General features: G+C 40.2%; 1 protein-coding gene across 1 annotated transcript in view; it reads left to right on the forward strand.

Moving 5' to 3' along the window:
- IMPG2 (interphotoreceptor matrix proteoglycan 2) overlaps positions 1 to 5,626 on the forward strand; it is a 52,679-nt gene extending 47,053 nt beyond the window's left edge. The window contains exons 17-21 of the mRNA XM_066175184.1: positions 458 to 668; positions 2,804 to 2,992; positions 3,180 to 3,378; positions 4,268 to 4,347; positions 5,240 to 5,626. Of these exons, the coding sequence (XP_066031281.1) occupies positions 458 to 668; positions 2,804 to 2,992; positions 3,180 to 3,378; positions 4,268 to 4,347; positions 5,240 to 5,252 (692 nt within the window). The 3' untranslated portion in view covers positions 5,253 to 5,626. The remainder of the gene's footprint in view (positions 1 to 457; positions 669 to 2,803; positions 2,993 to 3,179; positions 3,379 to 4,267; positions 4,348 to 5,239) is intronic.
- Positions 5,627 to 12,129: the final 6,503 nt, after the last annotated feature.

The raw sequence follows: 12,129 nt of genomic DNA on the forward strand, positions 1-12,129 counted from the left end.
CAAGTGAGACATCTTGAATGCTACAAGCTTGTGTTCCTTGCAGACAAAAAGGCAAATCCCCTCACAGCAGATGGTGAGTGCCTGACATCCCTCTGCCCTTCCCCATATGCTGCCTAGGTTTTCCATTGCTGGAGATTACCTGTGGTTTACTCATTTGTAAGAGTTCCAGCAGACAGAGAAAATATGAGGTACTGTCTGTTCCAGTATGAAAAAGATCACTTCATGTTTGCTTTTTTTACTGTTTGTTGGGTGGTCTTAGCCATGCCACTGGCATGTATGGACAGAGGAATATTTGCTAGTGCTTGTTCACCTTGGCAGAACCTTTTGTTACTCAGGAAAGACACGCACTGGATTTTTCTGGATTAACAAGTGGCCATTAAAGAAGAGGGCAGCCAACACCTTGTCTCAGTTAGGGCTCTCCCCTTTCATTAACAGTTTTTGCTCTGTGTATTGTCAGGTGAGCAGGCAGATCCCTGCAAGTTCCAGGCCTGCAATGAGTTCTCTGAGTGCTTAGTAAATCGCTGGAGTGGGGAGGCTGAGTGTGTCTGCAATCCTGGCTACCTCAGCATCGATGGGCTGCCATGCAACAGCATTTGTGATCTGCAACCAAACTTCTGCCTCAACGATGGCAAGTGTGACATAAGCCCCGGGCAAGGGGCCATCTGTAGGTAGGTCACCCTGCTGCTGGAAGCTGTGCTTCCTGCATGAAAACTTCTATTGTCTCCTCTGTTGTAGCATTCTGTAAGATTTGTCCAAAATTCTGTACAATATTGTGCAACAAGTGAGTAGATTGTGGTTATCATTAATGTTGTGCTGCTCAGTGCAAGTCCTAGTATTAACATTAGTCTTCCTATGTATATATCATAAATGAGACAGTAACAAATTAATAGAACAGAAACATCAGAAAATAAAACTAACCAGGAATAACAGTTGTAATGGAACACACTCAGTTGTTCAAATCACTTTTATTGACCTTTGGGCAAAAAATTTACCTCCAGAGGTTTTCTCAAGTAGCAAAGTGTTTGATAGTGTCATGTCACCTATGAGAGTTAAATCCATGACAGAAATTTGTACCTGAACATCACACTGATAGTGCATAAATACATTAAATATAGTGCTTTTGGTCTGGAAAAAAGCATAAAAGTAAATCATTGCACATTTGGGAAAAATCATGTGGTTTCATAAAAGGATAAAGGAACAGGCCCCAGATATTTGCTAAAAAAATATACAGATGCATCTGAACAGGACTGCTGTATTTTGCAGGTAATCAAATAGACTGTGCAAGATATAGACAAATTGGTGATGCCACTGACATGGCACTTTACTTTTTTACTTTTCAAACAATGTAACAATCTATTTTTAAAAATAAAATGTACCTATTGACAAAAATTAAGAAAACTACCACAAAAAAAGAGTATTACTACTAGTAATGTTACTTCATGTGATTTTCTTTTTAAAGTTTACCTAGAACTTCTCCAAAGTCATTCTTAAACTGCTAACAGTTAACAGAAGAAATAAAATGGTCTTAAAACTTTAAAATTGGATATTATCACAGATACATTATACATTTAAATGTTTGTGTGATAGTGTTAATCAGAAGCAGGTAAGTATCTGAAACCAAGCATGTTCCAGCCAGTATTTATTAAAAACTTCTTGAAAAAATTGAAGTATTGCTTACTACTTTCAGAAACTGTTTCAGATCATTATGTGAGAAGAGTTAAGTTACTGGTGTTTCCTATTAACAGGGTTCATTGCTGTCCATGATCATAATAGATTACAATACTTTGAGTTTTTATGGAAAAAACTCCCAAACACATATAATGCAAATACATAATTTTTACTGATCTATTTAAAGTCAATAATAACAATATTATAGCTCCTATGTTCTAAACAACATTAAGGCAGAAATGCTGAATACTGTTTTGGGCAACCATTCCAGAGATACAGTCTTGGACATGTGCTTCCCTTAAGCCATTTATTTTATGTATCTAGCCATTGTGAAGGTCACAACACAATAGGGACATTCTACTCGGCTAACACACCTTCACTGGCATTTGCATTACAAGAGGATAAAGACAACTGCTTTTCACCTTTGCAGTGTTGATATATCACATACAAGGCTCAATCAAGGCGGGAGTTTTTCATCAGTCTAAACACCTTCCAGTTTTAACACCTCACAGGGTACTGTAAATTTCATAAAGCACAGGGATTTCCCACCACAAATGCATTACCCTTTGGCTATTTTACCTACCTTTATTCAGTTCTGTCATTGGGATAGTTCATCCTGGAGAAGAGAAGGCTCCTGGGAGACCTTTTTTGTGGCCTTTCAATATTTAAAGGGGGCTTATAAGAAAGGTGAGGACAAACTCTTTGGCAGGGTCTGTTGATGTAGGACAAAGTGTAATGGTTTTAAACTGAAAGCAGGTAGATTCAGACTATATATAAGGAAGAAACTTTTTACAGTGGCGGTGGTGAAACACCACCACTGAGATGTCAAGAGAGGTGGTAGATGCACCATCCCTGGATTGGATAGGGCTCTGAGCAACCTGATCTAGTTGAAAATGTCCCTGCTCATTGAGGAGGTGTAGATGACCTTTAAAGGTCTGTCTCAACTCAAACTGTTACATTATTATGTACCAAAAAGTATGTTCATAATAATAAGAATAATAAAGAAAATTGGTAAGTGGACAATGCAAAGATACTTACTGAGGTGACTTAACTGAGGGCACATCATAACAGGAGTTTAAATATATTAACCAAACCTTTTGCTGGTGTGTAATTTCCCTGTGTTTCTTTGTGGCAGGTGCCGCGTGGGAGAGAACTGGTGGTACAGAGGGGAGCACTGTGAGGAATATGTGTCGGAGCCACTGGTTGTGGGCATTGCAATTGCTTCTGTGGCAGGATTCCTTCTTGTGGCCTCTGCTGTCATCTTCTTCTTGGCCAGGACCCTTCGAGACCAGTACACAAAGAGTGATACTGGGGACTCCCAGGGGTAGGTGACACCATCTAATATTTTACAACACATCAGCTACAGTAAGGATAATTCTGTCCTAAGTCTTATATCGCACAGTTTACAAGCAACAGGACGTGCAGGCACCTCCAAATGCCAGGCTTCCTTAGTCGATCTGCTGCCCTTCCAGGCTGCAGAGAAGCTCACAGTGTGTTTATTGCTCCCCCAGGCAGGGTGACAGCCTCTCGTCCATTGAGAATGCAGTTAAATACAACCCCATGTATGAAAGTGACACGACTGGCTACAGCCATTATTACCGGAGATATCCGCAGCTAACGTCCTACAGTTCTACCAGTGCAGAGACATCCACAGACTACAGCAGTGAAGAGATCAGGCACATTTATGAAAACAGTGAGCTTACTAAGGAGGTAAATGACCTTGTTTTCATAGTGGCATGGGAAAGATCATGGAAACAGTAAGGTTATTCCACACTTCTAACCTCAGAGGTGGGCCCGATCTTTCCCCAGTGTCTATGCTCTGGACAAACAGGTTGCAGCTGCTGCAATTACTTAAAAGACAGAAAAGCTTGCTTTCCCTCCTTGCTTTTAGAGAAAGTTATGGTTCTGACCTCTAATTTCACGTAATAAAGGAGCTGATCCCTTAAGTAACTTCATGGGAGTTGGGGAGGTTTGACACAACATTCACCTTTTAAGGCCAGCTATCTTTTGTAAGAGTAGTTGCACGGTGAAAAATTGGTACATCCAGGCCTTTTCACAGGGTGCTTTTTTTTGGGTGTTTTCTGATTGTTTTTAAAGTTTCAGTCCTTCTATAACCTGCAGGTTAGATCGCATTTTACTTTTTCCTGTATACACAGTATCCAAGGTTTACTTTAGAAGGCTAAAGAGAAAGGATTTACATCCCAGAACTAACCACAGATCCTTAAGCAACTGTGAGAGGTGTGAATCCAGTATGTAGCTGGTAGGCTGGTGGTAGGCAAAGTATCTCTGAGAGATAAATGGTTTTGTTAAAGCCTGTTGAAATGCTACACTCTGTCCAAACCCTGGTTTTGATTTAACAGTATTAGTGAATCCAAATGAAGTGCTTCACTTAAAAAAAAAAAAACTAAAATAATTATAAGAATTATAATAAAATATGGATAAATAAATAGGAATTTTAGCATTGGAGTGCCCAATTTCAAGCTCCATTCTTTGAAATAGTGACACATAGGAGCTTTATTTCCCAAAACCCAGAAATCAGTTATTTCAGTAGCATTCTGATTTCTATTATGTACTTACAATTCTGTTTATTGTGTTCTAGGAAATTCAGGACAGAATTCGAATTATAGAGCTCTACGCTAAAGACCGCCAGTTTGCAGAATTTGTTAGGCAGCATCAAATGTGAGTGAAATGTCTTGTCTGGATAACTAACTCCTTTGATATTTTGTCCTGTGGACTTTAGTACATTACTATATTATTTTTTAAGGTTCTAGACAAGCTAGGAGACTAGAGGCTAAGATTTCAATGTTATTTTTGAAGATGTTCATCCCTTTTACGGTATTTAATGATCCCAGAAGACCCAGGAAAAAAAAACACTGAAGAGGAATCCCAGAGTTAATGGGTGTCAGAGCTCTGACATCAGTTTAGGTCCTTGAAAGCACAGATAGAATCTTATTAATTATTCTGATCTAATTCCCATTGCACATTTAAAACCAGAAATTTTAAAAACCTAAAAAAAAATATGCTTGTTTATCTTGAGTTCTCAAGATCTGGCAACTGATCAACACCAGACAGATCACTGGTGCAGTCCTGTCTGGTATGTGGGCACCAACTGTAACAGAAACTTTACAATTCCAAACAATCAATCAATCTGAGCTGTGTGCTTTGATGAAAGTAAGCACAAAGAAGGTCCTCAAGGACTGAATTGTTTGCATACATGCTCACATGAACTGTATTCCTGCTGTAGGAAGCAGCAAACCACAACTTGCTGGGTTACTTTGAAAGATACTGTAATACAGTTCCTTGGCATCCTATTAAATATATATACAGTTGCAAAAAACTTGTATTCCCAGATCTTCAGCAATATTTTTTTTTAATTGGAAGGAACAGCAGTTCCCATTTTTCCATTTCAGTCATTCATTTTTACATCTTGAAAAGGATCAGCATCAAGATTTTCCACAGCTGGAAAGTAGTAAGGGCTGCCTTGTATAAGTCTTGAATCTGTGAATAACACTGTGAATCCAGTGTTTGAAAGAGATAAACTTAATCACTGCTTTTCTGTTTTTCATTTCAGGAAGCTGCTTTAAGAAAAAAAGAAAATGATAGAACACACATGGGAGATAAATGCTACCTTGCTGCCCCAGAAATGGGCTCAGATGTAACTGCAAAGTTACTTATAGTCTTAACATTGCATGGATGGATACAGATGTTTTCTAAATGAATGGCTAAAATGTACAGATGTCTGTTTATCTCAATTTCTTCTGGCTTTTCTGTGTAAAGTGACACTTTTAAGAGATGATCAGAAGTGGCAGAGTTTATGAAAGTTCATTTTTCTTTAACTTCAAAATGGACATTTAAAGATTTTGTATACAACAGCAAAAACAAAATCTTCTTGGATAAGACAAGGATACAAAGATACAAGATACATGCACAACCAAAATAAAATGCACATTGGAAATCCCTGCCTGGCATTTTATCCCCTCACTGGAGGCTCCAGGGGCAATTTTGTGGCTATAAAACACTAGCAGAAGGAAATATTTGATTTGCAAAGGTATGAGGTATAGGGGAGAACTATTGTGCTAGAGTTATGTTAGAATTATTTTAAACCATTCACAAAATTTTAAAGCAGACAAACAAAACCTCCCTGGAAAAGCTTTTCTTCTGTACAGATGTCTGATGTGCATTTTGCCACCAGGCATTAGCGGAGCAGAGGACAGCACCAAGCCTGCAGCCCCCTGAGGGCTCTCCCTGGAAATCAGCATCACCTCTGCCTGTCAGTGACCCCACAGGGAGCCTTGGCCAGGCAGGACAGTGCTTCTGCAGCACACTACAGTGGCTTTAAAGCCAGGATGGTTGGTTCTCCAGCTCATTCTGGCAGTCACAGAAGCTGGGGCACAGAAGGGCTTTTATCATACAAATGTTCTGTGAAGCTTAAGTGACTAACATTGATTTTTACTTTTTTTGTATGTAGACATTTTGTTTCATATTTTGTAAGTTAATGGCATTATTAATTTGTTGTGTGTTTCTTTCCCAGCTTGTTTTCAGAATGGATTTAGTTAGTGAAATAGAAAGCTGACTAGTTTTAATAATGAAATACTTATGAAATACTGGCATTTGTGCCCCTTCTTTTATATCTAAATTATGTTTAGTGTTTACTCAGTGTTGAATTCAGCCAACTAATATTTGAAATTACGGAACTGGGCAATAGCCTGCCATGAGCTCCCTTTCAAAATCAGGTCCTTAAGTCCATGCACATTTGGTAGATGTCAGCACTTTCCTGCAGGGAAGGGAAAAACTGAAATTACTTTTAGTTTATTGCAAATCAGCATAGAATTCCTTAAACAGAAGAAGTCAGCCTGAAGCATTTTGAAATAGCTGAATTGAGATGGGGACTTCCAAGTAAAGAGATGGATTTTTATCTTCAAGTTATGAAAAGAGTTCTGACTATATGTTAAGCTGTGTTGGGGCTCTGTTCAGTCACCCAAGGTCTCTTGTTTAAGTCATTAACACAGCTGTCAGGGTCAGGGCACCAATTACAATCACATTAGCTTGTGCTAGCAAAAAAGGCCAAGTGATTTATTTCCACATCTGTAGTTCTCGGCCCAAGTGTGCCAACAGCCACCTGATACTTTCTAGAGTTGAGGTGTTAGTGAGAAATGCTTGATTGTCTTTAGGCAGCTTAGCTAAACAACAGAATATTTCAATGCAATTTCTCTACGTGTCCTGGACAACCCCACTGGATCACTTGTGTAGAACCTTCTTGCCTTGAGTGGCAGGGGATGGGTGATGACACATCTGTCAAAGAAATGCTTATATAAACCACTGAGAGCCAAATAATGCCAGACAGCAGGAAATAATAAAGTGCTGCTGAACATTGTGACCGGATGTTATGAGGCAGAGGCCCCATGTTACTGGCTGGCCCACAGGCTGTCAGAGCAGCTGGTCCAGTTTCTGAGGCACAGCCCACTCTCATGGCCCTGCAGCAACACAGCTGAGCCACCCCATAACCCCGGGGCCTGGGATCAGAGCAGAGAATTGCTGGGCTCAGGGTGGGCAGCAGCCTGGGACTTGTTTCTGTGCAGCTCAGCTGCCAGCCCGGGGAGATTTGGTGCTGCTCCTGCTGGGTGCACCAGTGAATGGCAGCTGGGAGCACAGAGGTTTTCAAGGTATTCTGCTGTGCACACTCTGAGATGGGCCTTGGTTTCACTGAGTGTGAGCTGTTTCAGTGATACTTCTTTTGTGTGTGTGTGTGTGTATACTTATGAACGTGATGGTATCTTTTCACTACAATAAAAAATTATTTCCAAAATATTTTTCTATAACATTCATGTAGAGGCTGTGAGTTTGACATGGAGAGGGCATCTTAGCCATGAGCATTTGCGTGTGTAGGATCAGAAAGTTGTTTTGTTTTAACAGAGTTGGCTAAGCTGTTAAACTCCTTTGCTAACAAAAGTGCCAAATATAGCTCATTAACACTTCCAAGGTTATAGTCTGAAAATTCATGCTGGAAAGCATATACCTGAGTGCTTTGCTTTCAGTTAAACTCTTTTGAAGACGTTTCATCCCTAATCAAAAAGCCAAGAACTTAACAAATGATTGACTTTCTTTGATATTTTCCCAATCCAAGGCAAAGATAAAGAACTCTAAATATCCTAACAAAAAAAACCCCCAAACCCCCAAAACCAAAACAACCACCACCCAACCAGCTCTGTGTACAAATCTATCAGTCAAATATTATCTGAGTTAGCGTGTGCTTTTTCACTTGATAAAATAAAAAGTGCAGCTTTGAATGACTTGGCTTAATTTCAGAGCATGAAAAAAAGCAGGTATTTTTTACTAAATGCTGACAGGTCTATCAGCATCTGTGGCTCCCCTCAAGGCTGGAAACACAGAAGAAAATGAGGTCCCCAGGATGCTGCCAGCTACCCCTTTAACCTTTTGAGGGTCTCAAACACATACCAGGCTGGATCTCCCAAGGCCTCACTTTTAAACCTCAAGGCACCAATCCACAGTGGTAGAATTCTACTAGGGCCAGAAATTCCATCAGAAAACAAGTGTTCAGAGCTGCAACACCATCCGCCTTTCAGGAATTGTGTACTAGTCTTGTATTTGCTTTTTTGAAAGCACAGAGCCTTGCCCAGCAAGAAGCTGAAAGATACCCAGTGATTGGGTCTCTATTCCATGAAGCCAAGACTGTGAGCTCCATGTACTGCTGGGTAACAGTTTAGTTCCAGAAAACAGGCTTTTTCAGGTTCTCAGAGACAGCTGAAACTACAAATTTCTCCTATCTCCTCCAAACCAAGGAAGTGCATTAATTAGCTTTTTAGTTTTTAAGAACTTAGAGCTTAAATGTTAGAATGAAAAAAGCCTTTAATAATCAAGACTTTTATTCACATTTCTCATCAGGCCTGCTGGAATTGGCCCTTATTCCAAAGGGCTGCAGGAGCCCTCTGCCACATGGATTCTGTGAAGAGAGGCATGCAAAGGTGCTAGAGCTCCTGCATGGGGACAGTAATGTCATCCTATAAAACAGAAAGCAAAAATATTCCCCAGTACAAGTTTATTTGTCTATTGGTAAGCATAGTAGGACAGACACAGACACATACAGCATAGGAAACAGGCCAGGGCATTGTTACTGTTTTAAATACTAGTAGAAAACTCACAGGACTTTTGTGGTACTTGGTTTATTTGAAGAGTTCTAAACATCAGCAGCATTTCTGTCTTATCCTTCCGCTACTCGATCCAGTCTGGGAACAGATGCATCATCTTTTACATAACTTGGATCCATTTGCTTTGATTTTGCAACTGGAAAAAAATTCCAAGGCTATTCCTGGGCCAGGATTTTTCTCATTTGTCAGACCAAGTGGCAAGGTTTTGGTTTTGCCATGTTAACCACTAATTGGCTCTCCTGTACCAAACTGTTAATGACCCCCAGGAATTTTCTTTGAGTTCCTAGACTCTGTGCTGCTACTCACCCTCCTTGCTGGGTCTCCCACCACACTGAGCAGTGCAGGCAGCTTTGCTTGGGGGATGGCAGCAGGTTGCAGGAATAAAATGTCATCTTGCCTAAGGTGCTACAGCTGTTCTGAGTCTGTGCTTTTAGTTTTCCTGTGTTTCCAGTTAAACACAAATTTATATTTATTAAAAATCAATTTGACCATCAGCATATCTAAGGACTATGTTTCTGTACTAAATACATAAATTGAAGTAAACGACACTTAAAGCTTGACCTTTTAGAAGGGGGCGCTGCCCCCGGGTCTCATTTATACAACTAAACCAACAAAATATGACTGTCTTGAATCATTGGAGGTTTAAATGTGGTTCAAAAATCTATTAAGCACAAATTGGAGTTGGTGTTAATTAGGCTCGCAGTTGCATCTCCACAGCTGATTACCAGAGGTGGAAACCATGCCTTTCTGGAAAGGCTGACATAGCTTGAACAGAAATGAAAATGGGAACAATAAAGGATATGGCTATATCAAAACTTTATGTAGTAGCACAGGCATGTTGCTGGATGAAAGAGAGTAAGTGAAGAGGTAGATTTTCAGAGGTGAGCTTACAAGCAATCCAAAGTGTGAAAGATTTCTATCTACTCATGGGAGACAGCTACCAGGAAATTCACTCAGCCCCACCTAAAGAGGATTACACAGTGACTATATGATCTCTTGTCACAGAAAGGGAGGGGGATGTAAAACACTTCCAGCAGTGGTGCAGGACTTGTCTCCTACTGTGACCCACAGTAACTGACTGCAGTTAACTGTTAGTAGATCCCATCATCTGCTCAGTGAGGCAGTGGCTTTTCTTCCCATCCCTAGTTTCACATGGAAAGATCAGAATGTTTTGATCCAAAAGAGTGCTTTATACAGTAAATCAGAGACTGCTGCACAGCTTCCCCCCCCCCCTTTTTTTGTCCTTTATTATTTTTTTAAGCTTTGATTAAAAAATTAAATCAAAGCAACCAGAAACAACAACAACGACAACAAAAATCAGAAAACCTTCCCACACTTATTTTAGTGTTTGCTTTTTACCTGTCTCCCCTTAGGCATGCAAACCCACACCCGTGGTGGGAAGTTAGCGTGGTCTACACACCTCTTCCATATGGAGTTCTCGCTTTGCTCTTCTTCCCACCACAGCAACATTTATAAAGTCAGCACGTGATTATCTGTTAAAAAAACCATCAAGTTTCTGAAACGATCCCACACTGGTATTCCCAAGGCTGTCAGGGAATGTGAATGGGAGCCTCATAAACACAGAGATTGACCTTACCGGTGACTTAATCCTTTAGCATTATGCAGACAGCTCCCTAAGGGACATGCCTAATGCAACACTGAATACAGCAAGCTAACAAAAGCAGGAGCAGTGGATATGTGACTTGAGAGTAAGGTTGATGGTAAATGCTTTGGGGTTATCTCTAAGAACATCAATGACATCACGGACATTTTTCAAAGAGCAAAGCACATGAGAGCTTTTCACTTATCAGCCAAGGAAAGAAAGGAAATAGAAGCTGCTGGTAAGGGGTTCAAAGTAGAGAACCAGTCCACAGTTTGCAGGTAGGCCAAACCAGTCTCTAAAAAGGGATCATTTAGCCTGGAAAGATGGAATAAAGTCATGTCAGGAAAAATAAAGTAAACAGAGAGGTTATACTTTAAAGGATTTTTTTCCTACATAAGGAAGTGGAGAAACATCCCATAACCATTACGATTGATAAACCTTCAAGTCAATAAGCTGCTTTTATGTAATTATCCTTAATATTGCTTTGCAAAGGGGAGGGCAGAACTCTGAGCATTTTGCCCAGTCAGCCCCTCTGCAGCCTGCTGCTTCCACACCCAGAGATAAGCAGGGAGGAAGGATTAAGTATGCTGTGTGCATCTATCCTTGGAGGTTACATGGAAAATTTTACATCTGAAATATTAGTGAGGGATGTGCATGACCCAGAGCAGAGGTTCTGCATCTTCACTGCTCGGCACCTATTTAAAAACCGTCTTGCATCAAGTTCTCTCAGCTGCCTGTGAACAAACTTGTAAACTATCCACTGTTCCTCTCCAGATGGAGCACTGCAGCACCCCTTGTCATGATATAAAAACCTGATTAACTGTGATGACAGTATGTTTCATAAGCACTTAAACAAAACTTCCCACTCTTTAATTACTTGTGTGCAAAATCAGGTGATTTTATAACATGAGAAACTTGTTCATGGGAGAAAAAACCCACAAGACAACTCAACAAAAAATAGGAGAGCTGTTCAGGCCTGTAATATAGGAAACCAAAGATGAGAATTCTCCAGCAGTTGTGTGAACCTCTCATGAACATTTCTTAAACCATTTCTTAACCCTAGTTTACTAAGCCTCCTGACATATAATGGTTGTACCTTGTCCCCATTCTGCTCTGAGAAATAGGAAATCTCAAATTTAGCAAAGATCACTCATTCATGAACCAAATTTGAAAATCAGTAGCATTTATCCAGCTTTAAATGAAAGATCATGCAAAATCCCACATAAAATTAATGTTGAAAAACAGAACTGGTAGAGCAAAATGCCATTACTTTCTCTGTCTTTGGCTGCATTTTCTAAGACCATCAGCTGTCTTACACATCGGAGATTATTTGAGCCTTTCAGGACATGTGCTGATCTCCAGTGTGCTTGCCTCAAAATCTTGCCACTCTGAGCTTTCTTCCCTCTAATTAGTATCAAAGTCTTCAGCTTGGAAAGGCCTAACCAAAACTTGGTTCAAATGAAAGAAGCAGCCCAGCCCACTAGCAACAGCAATGCTAACTGCTCCACATCCATATCAATTTGATCCGACTTTGGAGTGCTTTTGAGGCTAGGAGGAAGGAGCAAAAGATGGGGAGAAAACCAGACAAAAGGCAAAGCTTGGATACAGTCTGAGTCAGCAACAACTGCTCAGATACAAGTCTATGTGAAACTGTAGAAACAGAAAAAAGTCTCATCCACCTGTGTTTATAGG

Source organism: Chamaea fasciata, unplaced genomic scaffold, assembly GCF_029207755.1.
Source record: "Chamaea fasciata isolate MVZ Bird 193981 ecotype frontalis unplaced genomic scaffold, bChaFas1.0.hap1 SCAF_2, whole genome shotgun sequence".
Lineage (NCBI taxonomy): Eukaryota > Metazoa > Chordata > Aves > Passeriformes > Sylviidae > Chamaea > Chamaea fasciata.